Genomic DNA, 22,425 nt, shown 5'->3' with positions numbered 1-22,425 from the left:
TTAGGTACATAAATCATCAAATGCTTAGATATTGTAAATTTCGTCTATTGAGATATTCATAAAAATCTTGACACATCTAGGTATGTAGATACACTCAATCCAACCCAATAACCTTGTAAGCTTACATATTCATCCAATTACTCCATTCATTGTACAAGATGCATAAAATGAAACAGCATAGCGATGTTTAAATCAGGGCCTGTCCTCTGAACATGCTGTTCTTGACCTCTGCGACAACATCCTTTCTGTCGTCGTTACCAACAAGCACAATGCCACGACCACGTCGACCCATTCGTCCGGCACGACCAAGTCGGTGGATAAAGTCAATGGTTGTATGAGGAACATCGTATAGAATCACATGACGGACTGCAAGGGTATCAATACCCCTGGAGGCCAAGTCTGTAACGACCAGGACTCTCACGTTGGCCAGTGATCGAGCCTTGGAGGCAATTGACGGGGTTGGGATTCTAAGAGGCGCGGGAGAAGTAAAAGTCTCCAGAACTTCGCCGTGGCGCTTCTCAGGTGTATCCCTGTGGAGAGCCTCGGCATTGATTCCCTTCTCTCTGAGGTAGTTCGCCAATTCCTCCGTCTTTTCCCGCTCGTTGACGAAAACCATTATGCGGCGAACATCAACCTCGCCCTTTACTGGTCCCTCGTGACTGGCAGACTCACGGCCGATGGAGTATATAGCATCGGCACAAGCGAGATCCTTCCTGTTGCGGTAGGGTTCCCGGGAAACGTCAACAACGCCTAACTGGACACGTCGAGGGATAGCGTGGAGGTTGGGTGTGGTTATTCGGACCATCTTGGGGTAGTTGGTGGCGAGGAAGTTGTTGAGTTTGCGGGGAATCGTGGCTGAACAACAGACAAACTGTTTCATGGAAGGTAGCGCTCGTTCGACAATACTGGTGGTGACTGGAGCAAAACTTCGGTCGAAAAGAGAGTCCGCCTCGTCGACGATTAGATGAGATACGCGGGAAAGTATATTGGGATCTGAATCGGCAATTGATGCGAGAAGATGAGGCGTCGAGACGATGACATCAACTCCCCTGGGTCCGTAGAGGTTACGCTGGATCTGCTGGGGTTTCAAATCCGAAGAGAGGAGTTCTGTCTTGAACTTGGCCACGTGTGATAGAGCTTTGGATACTTTTGTGACCTGGTGCGCAAGTTCCGCCGTGGGCACAAGGACGACAACCTTGGGGCGAGCCATGGTAGGATGTGGCTCGTCAAATGGCTTGCCCTTGGAATGGCCCTCCAGTTGTCGTTGCTTCTCTAATTCCCACCGTTCACGGTAGGCCTTTAGCTCAGGGTCCTCTGCTTCGGCAGTCTTGAGAGCATCGATAGCCGGCAACAGATAGGCCAAAGTCTTCCCGGAACCAGTCTCTGCCGCTAATAAGAACGACCTCATCTCTTCTGTTGGCCTTTTCAAGTCGTCTGGGCTTCTTTGTCCTAGCAAAGCGGGTATCGCTAGTCGCTGCACAGGGGTTGGCTTGATATCTGTCATGCCCTTAAAGAGCTCTTCATTGACGGCGACTTGAAGGGAGGGGATGAGATCAAAGTTATCGAACGTCTCGTAGTCGGTCATGCTTTCCTTCATCACTGTTCGCTTTCCGTACGAGACTGTAGCCAGGGCCCTCTGCATCTTGAGCGCCTTTCGGTCGTCTCCGTCTCTTGGCTCTCCTCTCCTGTTTTCCCTCTCTCTTGCCTTTCCTCCATTGCCATCTTTTCCTCCTATCCCACGATGCGGTCCGGCTCTCCGGCCAGGATCAATATTGGCATATTTCTTGTTCATTCCTCCAAATGGACCTGGGGCTTCACGCCGTTGGCGCCGGTCATCGCGAGACGGAGGCGGTCGATCAACTCGATCTGAGAGAACCATGCGCGAGGGGCGAGGTTTGAAATGTTGCGAAGACAGGCGCTGGCTAATGCATGTTTGTAGAGATGGGCGTGCAACTGTAGTCGGCCGAGATAAACGGATACAAACCGAGCAAACCGAGCTCGTTGCTATGCGCTGCATAATTGCCGGTGTCATGCGATGAAAACAACTGTGTTGCAGAATTATTCTTGGTGACAATATGATACTGATCAATGGTTGAGTTTTCTTTTTTTTTTCAGTTGAAGTCGGACCTCGGAGTCTTTTTCGCCGATGCAGATAGACACCCCGCATGCTCCCTACTACCTAGGTAGGTTCAGGTACCTAATTACCTATCTCACCTCATACTCCGGATACAATACGAAGATAACATACACTAAGTACATAACAAATCGTGCTCATTGGTTTAATATTCGCATCGACAAAATAGAAATGCTTCCTAGTGGCTCCTAGGGCTCGTATAGGTTTCTACTGTCCATTGCTCATGGCCGTGTTCTGTTATCAATCCTCCTCGGTTCGTACACGTACAGTTGCTGTTTATCCCTGCATCGTCGATGTCCTTCCTATTCTTTATTATGAAAACTACCCAATCAAGCCCAAAGCCAGAATCAATGTTAGAAGGTTACTACTCCTAGTGGTCGGCCGCCTGCCACCACCCTATCCCAATGGCGACAGCGAGGGCTCCCGCTGTAATGATTCTGAGGCATCATTGTTAAGAAGCATTCTTTCCGGCATGTCAAGTAGGTACTCACAAAGGCACAACACTGCCACGCGGCGGTGCTTTAGAAGGATCCCCTGAAGCCGCCGTTTTCATGATGTCTTTGCCGATAATTGGATCTGCTGTTGGTTGTGGCTCATTTGAGGATTGAGCTGCTTCGGACTCGGGGGTTCTGGACGATTCATTTCGCACAGATTTACCGATCGATGGCGTATCGGTAGATGGGCTGTCGATGGCTTGGGAGATTGCAGCCGCCGGGGTATCTGCAGCCGTGGTGGCGCTGGAGGCCTTATCGTGTTGGGTATTCTGGGCCTCATAACTTTCAACTTGAGATGCTGACTCGCCATCGGCTCTCGTACTGGGTTTTACCTCTGGGGTCTTCATTACGACAGCTTCATCTTCCTCGCTAGGGGGTGACTTTTGCCCGATCGGTTTGCTCTTGGAGTTGGGATTCGGTAGCGATACAACGGCGGGGCCTGCGGATTGCTTGCTTGAAGCAGGCTTGGGCTCCTCTTCGATCGAGCCTAGAGATACTAAGGAACGAGTTCGCCCGAAACTATGAGAAGGTCTGCTGTCTCGTCTCCTAGTGACAGTGGGACTTAAAGACGCGGGCGACAGACACAAGTCATCGTTAGAATCCAGACTGGTCCTTCTAGATGAGATTACACGAGGTGACAGAGGAATGTCCTCGAGATGGGTGTGGTCTTCTCCAAGGTGAGTCTGAATTGTCCGAATGGCATCAAGGATTGAGCCGCGATCGGAAGGGAAAGTTTCTAGTGTAGGGTCGTTGACGTCAATGTCGGAAGATTCGCCGTGCTTCGGTTTGACCCTTGAACTTTGGCCTAGGCTATTGACTGCGATCGGAGTCGAGTCTGGCTCTTCTTCAAAATCATAAGCACCAAGACACTCGTGTGCAAACAGTGGCATTTTCATTTCCTCAGAGTCCTCCTTCACATCGTTTCCGAGCGTTTCGTGCGCCAAAAGAGGTGCCTTGAATGCCTCTACTTCTGCTTCCTCCTTGGACTCATTGCCTAGAGTTTCATGCGCCAACAACGGTATCTCGCTGTCCTCGGTTTCTTCTTCGACGTCTTTACCTGGGGACTCGTGTGCAAGTAATGGAACCTTGAAAACTTCCGCGTTCTCGCCGACGGATTCTGCTTCTATAGATATTGAAGGGAGCTGACTGGCAGGGTTCAGACTGATCGCTGGCGTATCGACGCCGGCTGGTGCGATCTGCTCTTCAGCTGGCTTTTCAGGTGCACGTATAACATTGTTCTGATTTCCGGAATCATCGGTTGCTTTGGAACAAAATATCAGGGAGCAGATCGGGACAGGGAACGGCTCTGAACTCACCGGTAGGATAGTTCTCGGCTAGAGCCCAGTTGTCATGACCTATGCGGAGCTTGAACTGGTAATCCCGATCAGGTTCCAGCATAACCTCGGACTCAAAAGCATGGTCTCCGTTTTGGTCAATAGTATATTCCATCTCTTGAAGTTGCCATTGTGGGTCAGTAAAGGAGCCTGCAAGAAAGACAGGAGGTGAAGTCCCAGGCTTCTTGTAGGTAATTGTACATGGCATTTTGGAGGACATGGTGGGCAGCAGGTTGAGCCGAAAGTGCACTGATACAGTAAGTAATTCGCAGCCGGGACAGAAGCGTGGTCAAAATGCATACGCGGATGAAAAGTTAAACGGTGAGGCAAAGGCGTGAGTAAAGAAAATCGCAGGTTTCTAAAAAGGTCACTGAGTTGGCATCGATGCTCTGATTTCGGAGCGCGCGAGAATCGAACGACGGACAGGGATGGATTGGATGGATGTTCGTACCTCTGTCGACACAGGGTTATGATCCAGAGATCGATATAACAGGATCACAACGCATTGACAGTAGGTCGAAAAAGCGCGACACGTGAGAAAAATGAGGGAAACTACCTAGGTTAAGGTGAGGTGAGGTGAGGTATAGAATGACGAAAGAAAGAAAGTCAGAAAGGCTAATGATGGAAGTTGGAGAAGCTAGGGAGGAGGCGGGATGACGACAGCCGAAGGTCAAATGCAACACCAACCTGGAGCTGGAGCTGGAGCTTTGAGGTCGATCGATGCCTTTGGTCTTTGTGAGGAGCAAGGCACCTATTAATTGACAGTCGAGGACCAATCTAAAGGACAAGAAGACAAGGGAGAGTAACGGAATAAGACGTTGGAGTCTGCCGTTGTGGCCTAATACATAAACACGTGAGTTTGCATTGACTTTTCCAAGTCACTTTTAGTTGAGGTACTGGTCTCAGTAGTATTACCTACTAGGTAGGTACCTTATGGAACCTACGTACACCGGGCGAGGATACTTATTAGGTACCCCCTAGAACATGGATGTGCTGGATAGACGTCATTAAGCTCAATGGGCGAGAGATGAGGGGGCAGAGAACTGTAATTCGTAATCAAAGAAGTGGCTAGTGACTGGATCTCATCCATGTATATAAGAAACTCACTCTCGTATGATCTACCGTAACTAAAAGGCGTTCAGTAATCCATAACCCTTTGCTCAACTCAGTACCAAGCTTGGTGTTGACCTAGTCGAAGGCTACTACGCTGTAATCCGGGGTTGATCACGATCTACAGTGACGACAGGTCTTTACTAATCTTGTAGTTTACGAATTAGCTTTGGTGCCTCGTTTTATATTTCATAGCCGCCGATTCGATGCACGGGCAACGAGATACCTCTCCGTCTTCTTGGCAATTGGTTATATCGCATTTGATCTCTTGATCCGATTTGACCCTTTTGCATTATATCACTGGCAAAAAGATCCCTTTTTGAGTTCATGCACGTCAATCAACGGGAGCAGGGAAGAAATCAGCAACTACCCGTGGGTTGCGAATACATAATCAGTACGTACATACAATGCCCCAGCAAGTACTTAGGTTGTGAGACTTGAGGCAGGTAGGTACCTTACCTTACCTATGCGCTTGTGGGTAGACTATGGTGAACCGTGCGCCCCCGCATTCCAACCGTTTTCAAGGTGTCGAAGCGAGTTTTATGAGCATGTCTCTGTCTTCCTCTGCTGTAAACAGCCCAAGCGATTGGCGTTCAGGACTTGAAGCCATCACGCTGGTCTGGACCTCCAGTTCTCAAAATATTTGTGTGCTGCTTGCCTGCTTGCCTGCTTGCCTGCTTGCCTGCCCGAGTAGGCATCACGAGATTCTTTATCCGCCAACCCCACTACCTAAGGTACCCAACTCAACCTTGCACTATCGAAAGCCAATTCAAGAGCAGTCATTTCATTTTAGAGACAAGACGGGGAATGTGATAAGATGGTGTATCTACCTAAGTATCTAGTACTTCGTATAGGTACCTGATTACCAATTGTGTTACCAAGGCACTGCTATATTTGTTTCTGGTTTGCAACCTCTTTATTATCCATTTCTCAGCTTAAGGCGGCTCACTTCACTTCAATGACTGAATGAAGCTTAACCACCAACCCCCACAGATTGCCATGGAGGATAACTCTCTCCGGTGACGCAGACGCTAAAACGAGGATGGCCCCACTTCCCAGGAGGCTCTTTCGGAGGCTCTTCCCACTGAGTAGCCCCACCTTTAACCTACACTGCCTTACCTTACGGCATGGAGGTGGATGAAAAATTGAGAATGGAAATTACCTACCGTTGCCAGCTTCTGACCTCATCGTTCACGACGAAAACACAACCTCTCACATGCATGCTTACCTACTCACGCAACCTGCGCATTCAAAGAACCCTTCTCTAATACAACCTTCATTTTAGTCGCATAAGAACTACTCAACCTTATCTTTTCTGCTCCATCTGTTGTACAGCTAGACTCCATCATCAGCAGACTGGCCTTTTTTCTTGTGTCGCATTTCATTCATCTCGTCGAATCACTCGAAACATATACCCAGCAATATGTCGATTCCACCTCAACTCATCCGCGTAAAGCGCAAGCGTGACGATGAATCTCCTGTGACCTTTCTACGTACTCCTTATTCCACTGCGCGCTCACTATTGCACAATCTAACTCGATCCAGAGTTTGACGAAGGCGCAAAACGCCATCGAAGTGATAGCAAATGGGTCTATCAAAGGAGGCACCCCGGCCCTCAGTCCCCAATGATAGAGAACCCATCACCGTCTCTTCGTGATGCCAAGCCAGTCATTCATGTCTCGGGACCAAGCGATAATGCACCACCAATACAGAAGAGCGTCGACCCTGATGATGCCGCCCCTATAACGGACACCAAATCAGTCGAACCCTCCCAGGGCACCGAACCACGACGCTTTCACATATCGAGGAAGATGATGATGGCCTCTAATGCAGCGCAACCATCAGGTGCTGGCCTAAATAAGCGAGCACGCTACGGACCTGCTGTCTTTGTCGAACGAAGTCGTGCAAAAGCCAGTCAACGAGCCTCTCAGGTTATGAAGACCATCCAGGCATCTATGACAGTACCGAAATTGCAACCAAGTCAAGACATAACGATGTCTTCGGATGCCTCGTCCGAACTGCGGCCTCCAGAGGAGCCACCACAACAGGGGCGACGACTTAAAAAGCCAGCAGCGAGGAGCAGACAGAACTCTCCTCTTCCTGGCCCCAACACACGGTCTCCTCTCCCAACTTCTGTTATGAGTCCACACAACCAAGATTTATCAAAGATAACTGCTGACATGAACGACTGGGTTATGAAAGAGATTGGGGCTAATCTCGAAGATATGGAACAGGAAAAGCAAAGAGTAGCCAGATTCAAGCCTAAAGCTCCAGCTAAGAGATACCAGGAGCGTCACCCAGAAGTGGCTGCAAGCACATCGGAGCCAAACGATGTCAGCATGAATATGGGTGAGAGTGAGGCGGAAGACGACGACGATTGGGTCATTGAGGAATACGTCCGCATCCCTGCACATGCCATGACTGTCAATGTGGCACCAACCGACGTTGGCCTGTTGGTTCTTGATGGAAAAGAGGAGAGCAACCTATTCTACGGCCCTGATCGTGATGAAGACGAGGACCTGGACGAAGATGACGAGGATGAGAATGGTAAGCCTACCGGCTAGTCTCGGGCAAACCCACCAAGCGTGAAGAACTGAGAACCAAGACTAACAAAGCAAACTTGCTAGCCGAGAACTACTACACAGCTGACTATCCAGAAGACGAGGTAGAGTCAGATGATGAATACGGACGCCATCCTTATGGCTATCGGAATGGAAATGCATCAGACGACGAAGAGTTTGACAACATGTACTATGACGAAAGCGACAATGACATGGTCCTCGACGGCGACGGTGACGACGATGCCACCATGGCTCGTATCAGGGCCTATATGAAGCACAGCAAAGCCTTTCAATAGAAGCGCCTAGATAGAGAAACAAACTAGTCTAAAGATTTTGAGGCGTAAGACTTTCAGCCCAGCAGCAACAAATCTACATGTCCCATCATGTTGATCACCACAAGCAGATCTCACACGCCCTCGCCGTCAACAGCCAACAGACAATGTAGGATGGCCGACCCCCCGGACTTCTCTACCTCGCATTATTATCCAGAGGTCCCTTATTGTGTAAGCCACAACGGTGTACCCCTGAGGCATGACACCTTCATCATTTGTCGCACTAGCCAAACGTGCATTTCAAATCAAACACCAACAATAGATGCAGAGCTCCCGATCTGCCATAGCCAGTCGTCTTTTGTCGACCTAATAGGCTTGGAGGATCCGTCACACGGTGGACGTTGTCCATTCTTTGCCCGCGCCAAGGGGGAGGAGGGTGTTTGATTGTGAAATACACCAGTATCGAGATAATGACTGGTTTGATCGCCAGGATTATGTCGCATACCCCACGATATGTGTCGAAGCATGTCGGTGCCGGGGTTCTGGCATCTAACCATGCTCGGAGAAGGGTTCTTGCATCTACACACCGTCTAGATACACCGTCCTTGAGACACGTGCCATGTCCGAGATGGGACCTTCAAGCCCTGCACTAGTGGCCTGAACTGTGTTACCCTGTGGGGATCTACATGTTTGCCTTCGCTTTGTCAAAGCAGACGCGAAATGCCGAAGGAACTGACTTGAATTCTTGGCATCCGCTTATCGGGGAAAGGGGCGCAGGCAGTAGCTTTAAGATTATAAGCCTGCAGAGCATGACATCTACATCTGAGCTTAAGCTTATTATAGTCAAATGTCAAGTGAATCACAATAGATTTAAGATACAGAAGCTTTGTGCCAAGACATGGAAAAATACAATACACTTGGTGTGGTATTAGCAACTGAGGTGTTTGTTATGCCGCTTCTACCATATTATGGCCTCTGCTATATCCATTGGTCTCATTATATTGGGGGACTTAATCGTGATTCGTCTAATAGTACAAACATATGGAAAATACACCAACTCAAAATGTCAACCAGCTATTTCTTTTGCCCGCCCCCGGTGTTATCCTTCCCCGGCGGTTTTGTGCATGGCGCCGATACATCAGGTCCAAGAGTGGTCTGTAAGACACTCGAGGGTTATAAAAGCGAACACGAAATAAATGTACGTGTATGACAAAGGAAATGTAATTACATGCTTCAGGGTATGGTAGGAACATGATCGTCGTGTCGTCAGTAATTCGGTCGTTGAAAAGCGTGATATAGAACTCTTGGAGTTCAAACCAAATAAGAAAAGGAAACAATTCGCTTCATCAGTGGTAATGGCGGTCGAGAACGCCCTGCTTTCATCAATATCTCCGCTGATTGTTGATTCGGGCTGCAAGCTTGGTCGCAGGGACCAGCATGCTTCATTCTTCATAGCTTCAGTCGTCGCTGCTCCTTTCTTCTACGTCTCTCTCGCCTGTCTCGGTACTGCAAAGCTCTTTTGGCAGCTATAAGCAGTGTCAGTTTCATCTCCATGTCTTAATGAGTAATAAATACACACCCCAGTCTTGGGCCTTGAACTTAGTCTCAGCGTCGACCCACGAGTAGTGAATAGCACGTTCGGGATATCGCTGAGCTATTCCCAGTGGCTCCATGGGTTTGTCCTGGCTATCCCGTTCGCGGACCTTGATGCTGACATGCTGAGGTTCAAGGTCATCTTCGCCATCGAAGCAGAGCCAGCCCTCCTGATCCCAAACAGGTATGCGTTGGTTCATACGGTAATACCACGCTTGGAGACCTTGGATCGTTCGCTCAGGAGTAGTGCCGAACCGAGCTGCAAATTCTTGCTTGATGCGCTGCCACTTCATCTTCTTGTCATGCCAGGCGTATATGATGTAGTCACCCTCCTCTGTTGTGTACTTTTGGTTAATGTGCCGACCCTCGGCGTCTGGTGGTGGACTTGGATAGCAATGCGCGTTTGATGGTGCTTGAAGAGATGGGCTGCCAATGCCATAGCTATAGTAAGTGTCTGGGTTTCGATAGTTTCCCTGCAAAAGTTGCTGTGGATGATCAACTGCAAGCGAGTATCGATTATGCCCGCCGGTTCTCCCTCTGCTTGAGATCGGGCAGTCCTTAGGAAGATCATCAGTTTGGAAAGACCATGGCGGCTGCGGTTGTGTAATGGATCTCATAGGCTGAAGGACCATGAGGTTGCGAGAAAGTCCGGGGAGCGGAGATAATGGAGTCCAGGTCTTCACTGGTCCATGTGTTCGAATGAGGGCCTCGACTCCTTCGTCAAATTCTCCTAAACTAGGGAGCTTCACAACATTGTTCCCTTGAGGTGATACGGCGTCATGTAATCTGGGGAGGCTTGTGAACTCTTAGTGTTGTTAGTCTGGGTTATTATGCTGAAGAGCTGAGTCTGATAAGCCAGAACTTACCCTCAAACTTGATCCTGGGGCTTCCTGAAGTTGAACATGGTGGGGTTTGGGGTTGAGTCGAACATTGATAGGTATGTGCCTGGCTCGGGTCTTCTGCCGAATGTCTCCTAGAGGCCCCCTCCATCTTGAGGAATGGATGAATACTCATTTCGACAGGCTTCTGTCAACTGTCACACAGCAAGCAGACGAGCCGATGTAAATGGTTCTGGCTCTTTGTTTTGATCCAGAGTTGTTTGTTATGATTCAGGTGGAAATGGGTCCCCTCTTGAAGAATTATCAGGGAGGCGTCTGGCGGTAGTTGAAAACTTCGAGGCTGGCCGAGGGCAAATGCAAGTGGAAACTAGATACGTCTTGGTTTGCAAGGCCTAAGCAAGGGGCGAAGGGAGAGTAAAGGGACTATAAGGAAGAAGGGAGCATTAGAGCCGGGAATATCCACTGGAAATGCCGATATCTTTTCGAATGTAGACAGCTCAATGGGATGGGGGTCGACTCTCTTGTATTCGATTCGCGATGTATTGAAGGTTTTCTTGTCTGTAGGGCCAAGGCACGCTTGATTTCAGCCGACGCAATTTCTCTCGTTCTTTTGTCTAGTACCTGAGTGCCGGTAATAAGCCAACATCAAAGGACGAGACGACATGAAGTGATTGTCTCGACTTATGAAGGGGTCTGTGTGCCACCCCTGTCTGAGGTGATAGACGCTACCAACAGTCGGACTTGGCGTTAGACAAAACGCCTTTCTTTTCTGGGGGACACCCTCTCTAGCCTTTCCAAGACCCTCCCCGCCTAAGAGGAGATAATGTGGAGCGAAGAAGCAAAAGCATCAACCGGGATCCTATCCGTACCTACCGCAGGGTTATAAAGATAGTTTCGTGTGGATGCGTTGCTGCGAGTGAGGGCGCCGCTTCGTCAGAGCAACCTGTCAGCACGTGCAGGACTCGCCAGCCGACGAGGATGATCGTCCTGCTTTGCCATGTCTTTTACTACAAGTTGCTTCTACTGCCATCCTTGGTGGAGCAACAAAGCATGCGTATCGTATGCATGATACACCCAACCAACCATGGTTCCGTAGGGCTTATCCGCTTGGCAAACAACTCCCTCCTTGGGGTGTACAGCAGTTACCTATACATTCCCCAACTACAAGTCGAGTTCTTAAGAATAGCTCATGAGAAGTCTTCCGTCAAGAGAAGAGTACAGCAAAGAGGAAAAAGAGCAGTACATACCTAGATAGCTCATTCTGTCCAGGGAGACCCGCATCGCGTCGAAGCAAGGGGCGGATAGTTGAGCGGAGTGATCTATCCCTCAAAAGAGGCACACACTCTGATCGAATTCGAACACGGAGTACTACTCCATAGCTGAGGCGGAACTTCCAAGGGGAGATATGCTAGCCAGAATCTATCTCAAAATCCAACCGCGAAACTTATCGCTTCCGATAATCAAACAGTCTGTCTTTTCAAGGTGAGCATTTGCTGTAGTGTGGATAACAAGCTAAGGTAGGTCTTGGTCAAGGCACCCTAGCCCATCTGGCTCGCTAGACTGGGGGTGATCCATTTAACGCAGCCTCTGAGATCGCGTTAAGCCGAATTTGCACTGTCCGGGGCAAACCCTGTCGTTTAGATCCCAGCAAGATCTCACTTGAGATGTGCGAATGGCATTGGCCAGGAGGTTGCCACTGTGTTGGTGCTTCCGATCTGGGCCAATCTGCTGCCACTTTGACTGTAGCCGGCAGCAGGCTATTCAAGACCAACCTACGGATACAGTACTGAGAATAAAAAAATGTTTGCTCAATAACTTAATATGTGCAGTGCTTGTTGGATTTTAATGCCAGTAGCGTACGCCTCAACCGTCCTGCTGGGACCATAGCCGTGGGTCAACTGTTTTCTGGTCGAGCTGGGGGGTGTTGTTAAAAAACTTGACACCAATAGCTAGTTCCTTCGCTGACAACTATGATAAAAGTAACACTCTTCTGACCAGGATTGAGTGTCGGCTACCAGCATATATTCTCTTTCGCATGGAAGTCAGTGATAGTCTTCTGACTCAGATGGCAGCCGAATGTGTCCATTGGCTGCCGCTAATCGCAACAGGCTCAGCGACTCGGTGGAGGCAAGAACGAGTACCTATGTGGCCGTAGCGGGGAAAACAATTCTTGATTTCGGGGGCCAGTGGGAGCTCTTGTGTGAAACAGAGCCAATGAGAGAAAGCTCCCGTTGCTTGCTATTCGTACGGGAAGAATAAGGTGCTAGGCATTCTGCACCGTTGACCATCCAGAAACTTACATACATGCTGCGGGCGAGATGAAAGGGTAAAAGGGTGCAGGAGAGGCGTCCGAGTCTGATTATAGTACAAGCAGCGGTGTACACCAGTGAGTGCATTTCATAAAGAGTTGAAAGAAGCAAAATTTAGAAAGCCACAAAGTCTGCAGGGTATTCTGTCATATTTGATGTGTATCTTGTGTGGGAGCTCATGCTCCGCTTGGCTGCAGTCGACTCATTACCAGCAGACTACGCAGGCAACGCAGGTCCAATCTGAGATTCAAAGCCATTTATTTGGAAGGTATGCGACGACCGTTTGCTGTATGTCTTGTATTGGCGATGACGATGCAGGATTATCTCGCGGGCTGGCGGCGCGAGGGAGCGCCGTAGCGTTGAGGAAGCAAGCCTGGGAGAGATGACCCCAGAACCCATTGTGAACAGATCCGGTCAATGAACCTTTGTTTACCCTTTGCTGCACTGTTGGTTGTTGCTGGTCATCATTGTTGATCTTGATCGTGGCGATATAATATGAATTGGTGATCGCTGTTTGGATCCCGTAGACATGTACTGTTTTCTTGCTTTTCAAAAGTTGATAGATGATCTGTCTGTTGTATCAATCATAATTTCTTCAGTATGTATATCCGAATCGGATATTTGCAGCTCGCAGCAACGTCAGATCGATAACTTCCCACGAGGTCGGACTGAAGAGCACATTGCATATGGGCGCCTAATAGCGTCTGAGGCACCCTTTAATGCTACTGTGATAGTCCCGAGCAAGTCTGCAATACTATTATGCAGGGCTTTCGTCATCGACTTCTCATTGAGACGAGATGCTTAAGGAGATGTGCTGTGTAACCAACAGACGACAGATTTGCTTTTTGCTGCTAATGCCATGGCCAACACATTGAATGGGTGTTGCGCACTGGGTGGCCAGCTACACCTCTCCAATCCCAATACGGTAAACGTTGCAGAAAGATTGTCGTTGCTTTGAGGCGGTGTCGAGATTTTGTTGCAGTCGCGAGCTGAAGAAAGCGAGAGCTGACAGATGAGTAACAAGGATGATGAGGGTATGAGGGCGACGAGAAATATCGGTCAACTTGCCAAGACAAGATGGACTCTGTTTCAGCTGGAACCTGAGGTATCGCCCTCGTGGGCAGTCGTGACTTCCATTCCTTCCCTTCCATTCCATTCCATAATATCAGTCAGGACCAGGTGAAGTTGGCTTGAGCCTCATTACCTAGGTACCTAAGATATCTGAGGCTCGGCCGTTAGATCAACGAGGTCCTTACCCAACTTATCAAGCGTCTCATCTTTATAGGCCCACAAGCTCGAGGCGATCGGACGCCTCCAAATCTATGTATCATGAAAATATCCTGATTTCATAATTGAAACCGATAATTATCATCTTCCCTCTTTTCTCCTCAAGGCCCCTCTCCACTGTCTCCACCTTTACATCTTTATTAGGTACCTACACTACATACAGTATTGTCCGTCAATTGGGTGGAGTAGCAGATAGTGGAGGTCTGGGCATGGAACTTGTGTGGGTTCTTCTCATCAATTAGTTGACCATACTCAGAGATTGTATTTTCTTTAGTTACCTTATTTTGATCATTCATTTGATTTGATTCATGTCCGAGCCTGTCTCTTGGCTCTTGACTCCTAACCACCTGACTCCATCGCTATGTTAGATTATCATGAGAAGGATATCTGCATTTATTATTGGGTACGTCTGCAACGCCGTCTCACGGATCTTATACCCGAGGTCCTCATCAGCCTCCTTGCTTGCCCCGTGTTAGATAGAGAAAATCTCACAACATGCAAGGCATGTCATTGCTGTGAACCTCGTAATAAAACATGCATCGCATAGTCTATATCATTGCTTCGTGTTTTCGGGCTGGAGCCCTTGTCAGTCTTCTTCCAGTCTATCCTTGCTCTTCTCCACAAGTTCGCATGTGAGCGATACACGGATGATACGGGCCATTGAATGTTTACAGTACAATTCGTCAACACCAGCTTCTTATTTGCTAAAGGGATCTTGCTAGTTGTTTATAGTCAAAACGCTAATCGAGACGACATGAGCTGAGGATCAGTGTTCCTAGCTCCATTCTTGAAAGGAACCATCGCTCAGATGACGATCCTTGTACTGTTGCTACATAGGTACGTAGCCTACTCAAGAGTGCCTACCAGGTGTTCTCCAGTGACGCAACTCATTACCCAACATGTTGGTCTCCGAAGATGGTTGACCTAACGGCTCAGCAGAGCAAGGGTCGAATGATCCATTATGGGGGTATTGTCACCTCTTATCTTGGGTCTGGCCTGCGTCTTTATGCTTACAGTACAGTACGTTCAGATTTTTCTTGACCTCAATGTAAGGGGGCATTGCGATTGACTCAATTTGATTGACTCGTTGATTCTTTTCAATTGCCGACATGTCATCACTGAGTCACAAAACACTGAACTGTCTCATGTGTCGTTTGCAACGCCGCCGCAACGGGACCCAAAGGATCTAGCCACAGAAGAAAAAAACCCCGTTGTGCTGTGACACAATCCAATCCCAGCTGGCTACTGCACGCAGATGCAATGCAGGCACGTTGAACCTAGTACCAGGGCAGCAGGGGTTCAAACATAGAGGAAGTCTTGGAGGCTCGTTCATAAGGACCAACGGGACGGGAATACAACCAACGCAATTCAGATTGAACACGTGCTGTTGCATCGGGCATACTCTGGTCATTGCTTGTTTCCGAGGGTGTATTCGGTAGAAATCAACTCTTGAGGTTTAGCACTGGGATCCTGACTTTTGTATGATACGACCGGTTGAGACGGTTCAAATAGTGTCACAAAATAAGTTTTTTTTTTTTTCTTATTCCAGAGTTATATATCTGGTAAATTGTTGGAACTGTAGACTCAGAACTAATCCGTCATCTGCCAGTTCACGACCTGAAGTTATAGAGTTATCATTAAGTGGTACGCTGCTCGTATGAGTGGCACTATAATTTGGACTCAATACCTTCTTGTGACATCGTGCCGGTTCCTGGGAACGATTCATCGCCCGAAAATTTCCTGCGTTCTGGGTCAGCCTATAACCAATTCGGTATTTGTCGCGAGACTGGAGGGTATTGTTAACTTGCCAGCCTCGCTCCTCTCCAGACGTCAAGAAACCACAATCGCTATCGATTTCGCACTGCCACTCCCCTGCTGGGCTGAGGTCGCTTGTGGGTGGGTGAGATTCATCTGTGTTTATGTGTTTGTCAATATCCCGCCGCCAATGTTGGTCACTTGATATCCACTACAGAACAAACTTACTGGGGCCCAACATCGTAGTTCTTTTCAGGCCTGGGCCTTGCCGGCGGTACGTGCTCAGTCCACACGTAAAGGCGTGGAAATCCTCCTCCTCGACAGCCTTGGGGATACGTCCTGTAAGGATGCGGCCCAGGGCTATGACGACCGCAGCATGTGTGCATAACACCACAGCACGGTGTCCCTCTGCGTCACAGCGCTCGATGATGGCCCGTACAGCTGCTGCGACTCGCCCATACAGGTCACTGATCGTTTCGCCTTTTCTAGAGGGCGTTACTGCAGACGAGTAGTCCTCATCAAATGCTGGAAATAGCTCCTTGAGTCGCTTGGAGGGGGCGGGGGTTGGATGGTCGAAAGGTGCTGCCCCAAAGAACTCGCCTATTCCATGTTCTGGGCGTATTCTGGCCGCTGCAGAGCCTCGAATACCTGGTTGGTCGTTGAGCTGCTGCTGTTTGAGCTCAACGAATGGTGTTATCGTTTGCAGGCATCTATAATACGGGCTTGAGTATACAGCATCGATGGGAGGATCCAGGGTCATGAGATGTTTGCCCATCTCTTTTGATTGTGAGACCCCATGAGACGTCAAGGCCGGGTCCGCGGGAATTCCTGTTGGCGATCGGATGAACCCAGTGTACACGCCAGTGAGAGGGTCGACACTCCATCCAGAACGGAACTATACTCGGGGCCAGTTCATCAATACCGGGACGAAGAAGTCTATGGCGAACTTACTCCGTGACGAGTGACATATATGACCTCGAGGGGCATTTTCCTTGCTAACAACTTCCCTATATTATCTTATGTAGCGGATGGTGTTAGGCGTCGTTGTGAGTCCTCCGTCACGTGGTTGTGAAGTTCGAGCTAGGTATGGATCCGTTGATGACCTCGGGACCTCGGCGCTCGGTAGGTAGTCAGGTAGGCAGGTAGGCCACATGCCCGGTCCCACATTCCCGTTCAGCCATCCAAGACCGGCCCGGCTGAGAGGTCGGAGCCGTTGACAGGAACAACCAGTTCTCGGTGGAATGAGAGCTTGTGATGGTATGAACGGGAAAATTTATAATAAGCCGTCCAAAAGTCCACATGTCGGAAGGTTTGAATCCGATTCTTCAGCGATCTAGATGGGATGATCAGTTTAGCGTCAGACTAATAGGCTACCACCCGCTGCATTTCGTCCGGCCCAATCCCGGAGCAAGCCATTGATCATTGCTAGCTCCCATGACGCATAGATTCATGATAACATCTATCGGTTGAAGAGGTTCCGATATTCCTCCCAGTCCAACCCATCGACACCTTAAGCCAGAAGAAGGATACGATTGGTGGGCCAGCTCCGTCAAACTATCAACGAACTATTGACCAAGAAGAGGCTGGTCAAAGGTCAGTCGTGACTGAAGCTAACGACATTATGTGTGAAATGTAGCGACAGAGGTTTTATTCTGATCAATTTGGATAGAAACACACCCATAGGTCTGTATTGGGGACTGGTAGTAGTACACAATTACGATACAGCCTGACAGCCCACAGTTGATGGTCAGAAACCACCCTGAAGAAGAAACGAGTGGATCAGGAAAAAACGTATAGGGTAAGTCAGCTTGCGACGATAAGATTGCACTGATGTGGCCCAAGTGGCTCACGTCAGCCATCAGACATACCGGTGGCTTACATGAATCCTCGCGATGCCTTCACTTCACTTCACTTCACTCCACTCGAGGTGACCAACTCTTTCAACAGTATCTCGTAATCAAAGGGATCGTGATATATATCTTCCAATCAGAAAATAATGGGACAAGAACGTTCCGGCGCCTCTCAGCGCTCAACGAATCCCAGCCAATCTACCCAAAAGGAGCATTCAGCCATCAAGAAGAAGATCATCCGCCGTGATCCCGAGAAGAGGCGCCTACAGAACCGCTTAGCTCAACAGACATACAGTGAGTTACACCAAGATGGGGACCAAAGTCTCTTTAAATAAGCCGCCTGGGTACTCTGCTGCTTGTGGCTGACATGATCCATTTCAGGGGAAAAGCAGCGGAAGCGCATACAGGAGCTAGAGCGCCGGGCAGCCGAGCAGGGTGCTGCATTACAAGAAAACAGTGACAGGTCCCTCATTCACGTGGGGAATCCAGAAGGAGGCTTTACTTCAGCTCCTATCAATGAAATACTCATAGATGCTGAAACTATCAACCCTTCAACACTCCATCCTGATCCTGGAAACTCGGTATCACAGTCGACCACGGATATAGGCACGTGGGGCACCAGCCTCATCTTCGAAGACTTTGGCCAATGGGTTTCTGAAAACCCCATATACGATGAGTACACAGCACCAGTGCTGTTCTTCAACTGTGGTTGCCCTACGCTTCACATTCCCAACCATTCCAGAGAAGTCCTTCTCCCCGTTATCCCAGATCCATACAAAAACAATCTCCAGATCGACATCATATGCATTATCAGCGCTATGCTCGAGAACTGCCTCTCACTTGGGATAACAAGATCGATGTACTGCTCCGATGATGCCGTTTCACCCTTCTACAGGGCTTACGCGGATTCGGATCCCAATCCTGAAGCTATCATCACATCTGTCCAGCGTGGATCCCGGACCCTGCATTTCGATCTCCGCCCTACGCGAAAGCAGGTTGTTGTTAATCACCATCCATTCGTCGATGTGATTCCCTTCAAGGATATCAGGGACAACATCATCGAGAAGATGAACGAAATGGATGAGGATGAGTTCTTCCATGATTCACTTAATCACCTGACTTGTTGGGGAGGCATTGCAGGCGCACATACTGGAACCCCTTGGGACTCAAGAAGTTGGGAGGCAACGGAAGAGTTCATACTCAAGTGGTCGGATATCGTAGGGGGTGACGAAGGCGAACTGGCGAGGAACTCACGGTGGTGGAGATCACATCGCGGTGAACGGATAGTGACGGAAATGTTCTGACCTCCGCGCGAGATTTCAAGAAGCGTACCAAGGTTCCCTTCCCGTACATGTTGGTTTCGAATCTACCTTCATTGTATTTGACTGTCTAGACATATATGCGCAACGTCGTTCAATATGCTTGGTGCGCTGAAATGCATGCCACCATCGTGGCATAAGGACCGCCTTGGAAAAGAGAACGCCGTGATCTACCATTAACGCCGTTAAGAACAAGAGAGCGAGCAGCCCCTGCAGGAAAAAAAAATACACCCATTTAGCCAAACCCCAAGACGCCTTGAGAAAAAGAAGAATAAAAAAGCCCCAACATATTCGTGTACCATTCTGCTGTATATTGACGTGCATTCACTTAATGTATCGTGTGTATGGTATTCACGGCCTACATGACAGCACATGAGCCCAGGGTGCGAGCCCTCCGGCGGCCGGTAGGACCAAAACCACCATCCTCTTCGTCTAAGTGGAGGGCCTGGGCTTCTCTGGCTCGACGCCTGCGTCTTCGGTAGCCTGCACCTGTCATGCCCGCTTCTTCTGTGGCTTGCATGTAGTCTGCCCATTTCCTCTCTAGGCGACCAGCGGACGCAAGATCACCACGCAGAACTCGCTTCTGATGCTCATCAACGGTCATCTGGAAACCATAGAAGCACTTAAGCCCGATCATCTCGGTTGGGTAGCTCACACGGCCAGGTTGGCCTGATACAGCTTTGACTTGGGTGTTGCGGAAGAGCACCTCACGGACACCTGTCCAGGTCACGTTTTGACAATCGTAGACGACCATTTGAAGGGACAGTTTCGGTCGTGTTCCTGTTTCGATAGATCGCCGAGAGCGTTTCATGACCATTGCGGCTGCTTCGGCGAGGACGAGGTCGCTGACTCGGGTGTTGTCAAGGTCGACGTTCTGAAGGTTCGTGCATGTTTGCATAACCGGAATCATCCCAGTGTCGCCCAGGTTTTCGCAGTAGCTAAGAGAGAGATGCTCTATCGAAGATGCACAAGGAGCTTTGGCGAGATGCTCTGATAGGATAGAATTGGTGAGGTTTTCGAGGTCCTCGAGTTCGAGGTGTGTCAACCGAGGGGTGGAAGCGAGAATGGACTCGAGAGCGTCGTCATTCAACAGCTTGCAGCCTGAGAGCTGCAGGCCCTCAAGGTCAGGCACAAGATGACCGATCGCCTTCACGCCTGCATCTGTGAGTCGGACACAGCGGCTCAGGTCGAGGTGACGAAGCTTGCGGGCCGGCACAATGGGCCGTTCAGACAAGATATCGATTTCAGGCTCGACACCATGCATCATAATCTGGAGGGCCTCGTCATTGAGTTCGGCGCACCCGCTCAGAACCAACCTCTCCAGGTTGTTTGTCTTGAAAATAGCCTCGGCAGTGGCCACATTGTCGAATCCTCCAACTTCACCAGCCCGAAGATCCCTCAATCTCGGGCAGGCCTCCACAACTGCCTTGACACCTCGAGCATCTACCCTGCCGCACCAGGAAATATTGAAGGTCTCGAGCTGAGGGCAGGACTCGGCAATGATCTTGCAGGATGTATTTGAGACCGCAGTCAGCCCCGTGAGGTTGAGGCTAACAAGCTTCTCGTTATTACGTAGCAAGCTATGCAGCGTGCTCTTCTGAAAATTTTGGCAACCTTCCAGGGTTGCGTTCATGAGGTTCTTGCATGCTTTTACAATGACCTCGGTGCGTTTGTAGTGTTCGACCTGCACGCAGCCTCGCAGGTTGAGGTCCTTGATGAAAGGACCAGCCGAAACAATAATCCTGGCGAGTGATTCGGCTGGAATCTCGCGATAAAATTCCGAAGCATCGAGGGATGTCCACAGCTGACCGTCAAAGCAGGCCTTGTAAAAGGCCTTGGAAACTCGAGATGCCTGGACGAGTTCTCTCGGCTGGAAGAAAGAGAATACGTGAATCTGGAGCTCATTGGGCATCTTGTCCCAAAAACGGAATGGTGGCTTCTGAATAGGTTTTACACCAGGCCGGGTTCGAATCTGTACGTCCTGCTTGGACCGAAACTCGGATGGGAGCGGGGCGGTCCCAGGAGTGGTGATTGGAGTTGCATTTTCGACCTTACGAATGGCCAAATAACCATCAGGAGTGTCGAATGGAAACTCCCCCGAAGATTGGGGGGTTGAGCTCAAAGCGCTGGGTAGACCAAGAGGCGACGGCTGTGGGGTCGATGAGCGGGCGCTGTAGGGGGTCTGAGGCGGTCCAGTGGCCGCAAGACTAACACACGAGAGAGTGCTTCGAGTGCTATAGGGACTCCCACGGCTTCCAACCGACCTGGAGCGACGCAGACCACTCAATGAAGGCGTTGAAGATATTCGCTGGATTCGCTGGATCAGACGGTGTCGGCTTTTGCCCTTGACCGGCATGTCCGGCGCTGGCGCAGTGGATACGCCTTCTGGGCCCGGGCTCGGGCTCGGAGCGCCGGACGGTGTTATCTCGTGGACCTCCATGACAAGAAATTCCAGTTGTGTGGGAGGCGTGCTTGTATGTTCTTGTACTGTATAGAGAGCGAAACTTCTAGTATCACAGATGTCGTATGAAAGAGATGGACAGAATAACACCCGATGCTAGCAATTGAAGATAATTGTCTGATTCAAGTCGGTCGGTCGGTCGATAGTGGGGGGCGGCTTGGAGTCTTGCTCGCTGGTCGCTTACAGCTAATGCAGGGTCCCTTATTTCATCGCTGGCGGAGGAAGGATGTGTATCAATATGAGTCAGGAGCAAACTGATGGACAAAGGTAGGAGAATAGTGAAATAGAAAAGAAATAAGTTCCAAAGTAAAAAATGTCGCGAAGAAGGATGGCAGAAGAAATAAGCAGGGTCCAATGTTCTGCTGGGAAACCGAAGGGATCAGCAGACAAACGGGGGATTCGGAGAGTGTGGTGGGGGGTGGTCAGCGGGGCCGTTTCGTCGTACTGGGCTTCTACTTGCAGCAAGGAAGTTTCCAATAGGATCGAGTCTCGTTTTCTAGTTGAAGTTGGAGAACAGGGCACATGCCCGTGAAGAGATGAACATGACCGTGAGTATGAGGTGACCACAAGAGAAGAGAGAGGAGGGAGAAGGGAAGGGTTGAGAGAGAGGAGGGGATGGGAGCACAAAATAAGGAGAGAAAAGCAATAAGGTACCTCTTAGGCAGTTGAGGCTTTTGTCCAAAGATGGATGCTCTAGAACATTACCCGTCAGTCCAATCGTTACATCTACATTCTGTCTAGATCCCATACTGTAGAGTTTTAGAGTACCGACCCAACCTGCCACCCCAACGTCTACAGTCCGTACACTCAGTACCTTACAGTATAGTACACGACACTAGGTGCAGTTAGTCCGTTAAGGACCCTTCGTTCCCGGGCTCTGGGCTATGCCACGCTAAAAGCCCCCACTATGCTCTTCTTATCGTGCGGGCTACGGCGGGGTGATCGGCTTTACACGACTCTCTCTAGTGGCCCGGATGGCGAAATTCTGGGTGCCGTATCTTGTGTCGATGTAGCCAACGTTGTAGCCTTTCGGCGAATCCTGGTTGGAATGAGACTCTGAGACTACATCGAGGGCAAACACGAGGCTAGGTAGGTAGGTACTAAGAG

The 22,425-nt window shown here is 49.5% G+C and overlaps 8 protein-coding genes across 18 annotated transcripts; 3 read left to right on the top strand and 5 right to left on the bottom strand.

Annotated features, from left to right (window-relative positions):
* Positions 1-120: 120 nt before the first annotated feature.
* Positions 121-2,167, bottom strand: FVEG_08226 (hypothetical protein; the record flags this gene model as incomplete). The annotated part of the gene is made up of 1 exon (XM_018897087.1): positions 121-2,167. The coding sequence occupies one exon, from the start codon at positions 2,165-2,167 to the stop codon at positions 188-190; it is 1,980 nt and encodes a 659-aa protein (XP_018754653.1). The 3' UTR covers positions 121-187.
* Positions 2,168-2,504: 337 nt separating this feature from the next.
* FVEG_08225 (hypothetical protein) lies at positions 2,505-4,182 on the bottom strand (the record flags this gene model as incomplete). Its single annotated transcript, XM_018897086.1, has 3 exons — positions 2,505-2,571; positions 2,626-3,889; positions 3,945-4,182. 3 exons carry the CDS (start codon positions 4,180-4,182, stop codon positions 2,505-2,507), a joined length of 1,569 nt encoding a protein of 522 aa, XP_018754652.1.
* Positions 4,183-6,157: 1,975 nt separating this feature from the next.
* FVEG_08224 (hypothetical protein) lies at positions 6,158-9,015 on the top strand. Of its 4 annotated transcripts, XM_018897083.1 has the most exons (4): positions 6,158-6,565; positions 6,618-7,619; positions 7,700-7,973; positions 8,037-9,015. In XM_018897083.1, exons 1-3 carry the CDS (start codon positions 6,496-6,498, stop codon positions 7,927-7,929), a joined length of 1,302 nt encoding a protein of 433 aa, XP_018754649.1. In that variant the 5' UTR covers positions 6,158-6,495; the 3' UTR covers positions 7,930-7,973; positions 8,037-9,015. The 4 variants fall into 4 exon arrangements, with proteins under 4 accessions (XP_018754649.1, XP_018754648.1, XP_018754651.1 ...); XM_018897082.1 differs by having other exon boundaries at positions 7,700-9,015; XM_018897085.1 differs by having other exon boundaries at positions 6,158-7,619.
* A 339-nt stretch (positions 9,016-9,354) lies between these two features.
* Positions 9,355-10,512, bottom strand: FVEG_08223 (hypothetical protein; the record flags this gene model as incomplete). The annotated part of the gene is made up of 3 exons (XM_018897081.1): positions 9,355-9,431; positions 9,485-10,303; positions 10,365-10,512. 3 exons carry the CDS (start codon positions 10,510-10,512, stop codon positions 9,355-9,357), a joined length of 1,044 nt encoding a protein of 347 aa, XP_018754647.1.
* Positions 10,513-13,658: 3,146 nt separating this feature from the next.
* Positions 13,659-13,979, top strand: FVEG_16273 (hypothetical protein; the record flags this gene model as incomplete). The annotated part of the gene is made up of 2 exons (XM_018905514.1): positions 13,659-13,772; positions 13,932-13,979. The coding sequence occupies 2 exons, from the start codon at positions 13,659-13,661 to the stop codon at positions 13,977-13,979; spliced, it is 162 nt and encodes a 53-aa protein (XP_018754646.1).
* Positions 13,980-15,899: 1,920 nt separating this feature from the next.
* On the bottom strand, positions 15,900-16,675 carry FVEG_08221 (hypothetical protein; the record flags this gene model as incomplete). Its single annotated transcript, XM_018897080.1, has 2 exons — positions 15,900-16,583; positions 16,640-16,675. 2 exons carry the CDS (start codon positions 16,673-16,675, stop codon positions 15,900-15,902), a joined length of 720 nt encoding a protein of 239 aa, XP_018754645.1.
* FVEG_08220 (hypothetical protein) lies at positions 16,191-21,715 on the top strand. Of its 8 annotated transcripts, none has more exons than XM_018897079.1 (4): positions 16,191-17,223; positions 17,325-17,486; positions 17,636-17,832; positions 17,920-21,715. In XM_018897079.1, the coding sequence occupies exons 3-4, from the start codon at positions 17,685-17,687 to the stop codon at positions 18,840-18,842; spliced, it is 1,071 nt and encodes a 356-aa protein (XP_018754643.1). In that variant the 5' UTR covers positions 16,191-17,223; positions 17,325-17,486; positions 17,636-17,684; the 3' UTR covers positions 18,843-21,715. The 8 variants fall into 8 exon arrangements, with proteins under 8 accessions (XP_018754643.1, XP_018754642.1, XP_018754641.1 ...); XM_018897078.1 differs by having other exon boundaries at positions 16,191-17,281; positions 17,358-17,486; XM_018897077.1 differs by having other exon boundaries at positions 16,191-17,371; positions 17,429-17,486.
* FVEG_08219 (hypothetical protein) lies at positions 17,919-21,694 on the bottom strand. The gene has a single exon (XM_018897071.1). It carries the CDS (start codon positions 21,295-21,297, stop codon positions 19,216-19,218), a length of 2,082 nt encoding a protein of 693 aa, XP_018754644.1. The 5' UTR covers positions 21,298-21,694; the 3' UTR covers positions 17,919-19,215.
* Positions 21,716-22,425: the final 710 nt, after the last annotated feature.

This window comes from Fusarium verticillioides, chromosome 3 (assembly GCF_000149555.1).
Source record: "Fusarium verticillioides 7600 chromosome 3, whole genome shotgun sequence".
NCBI classification, from domain to species: domain Eukaryota; kingdom Fungi; phylum Ascomycota; class Sordariomycetes; order Hypocreales; family Nectriaceae; genus Fusarium; species Fusarium verticillioides.
The sequence above is the reverse complement of the archived record's forward strand: the minus strand, read 5'-3'. Positions and strand labels throughout refer to the sequence as shown.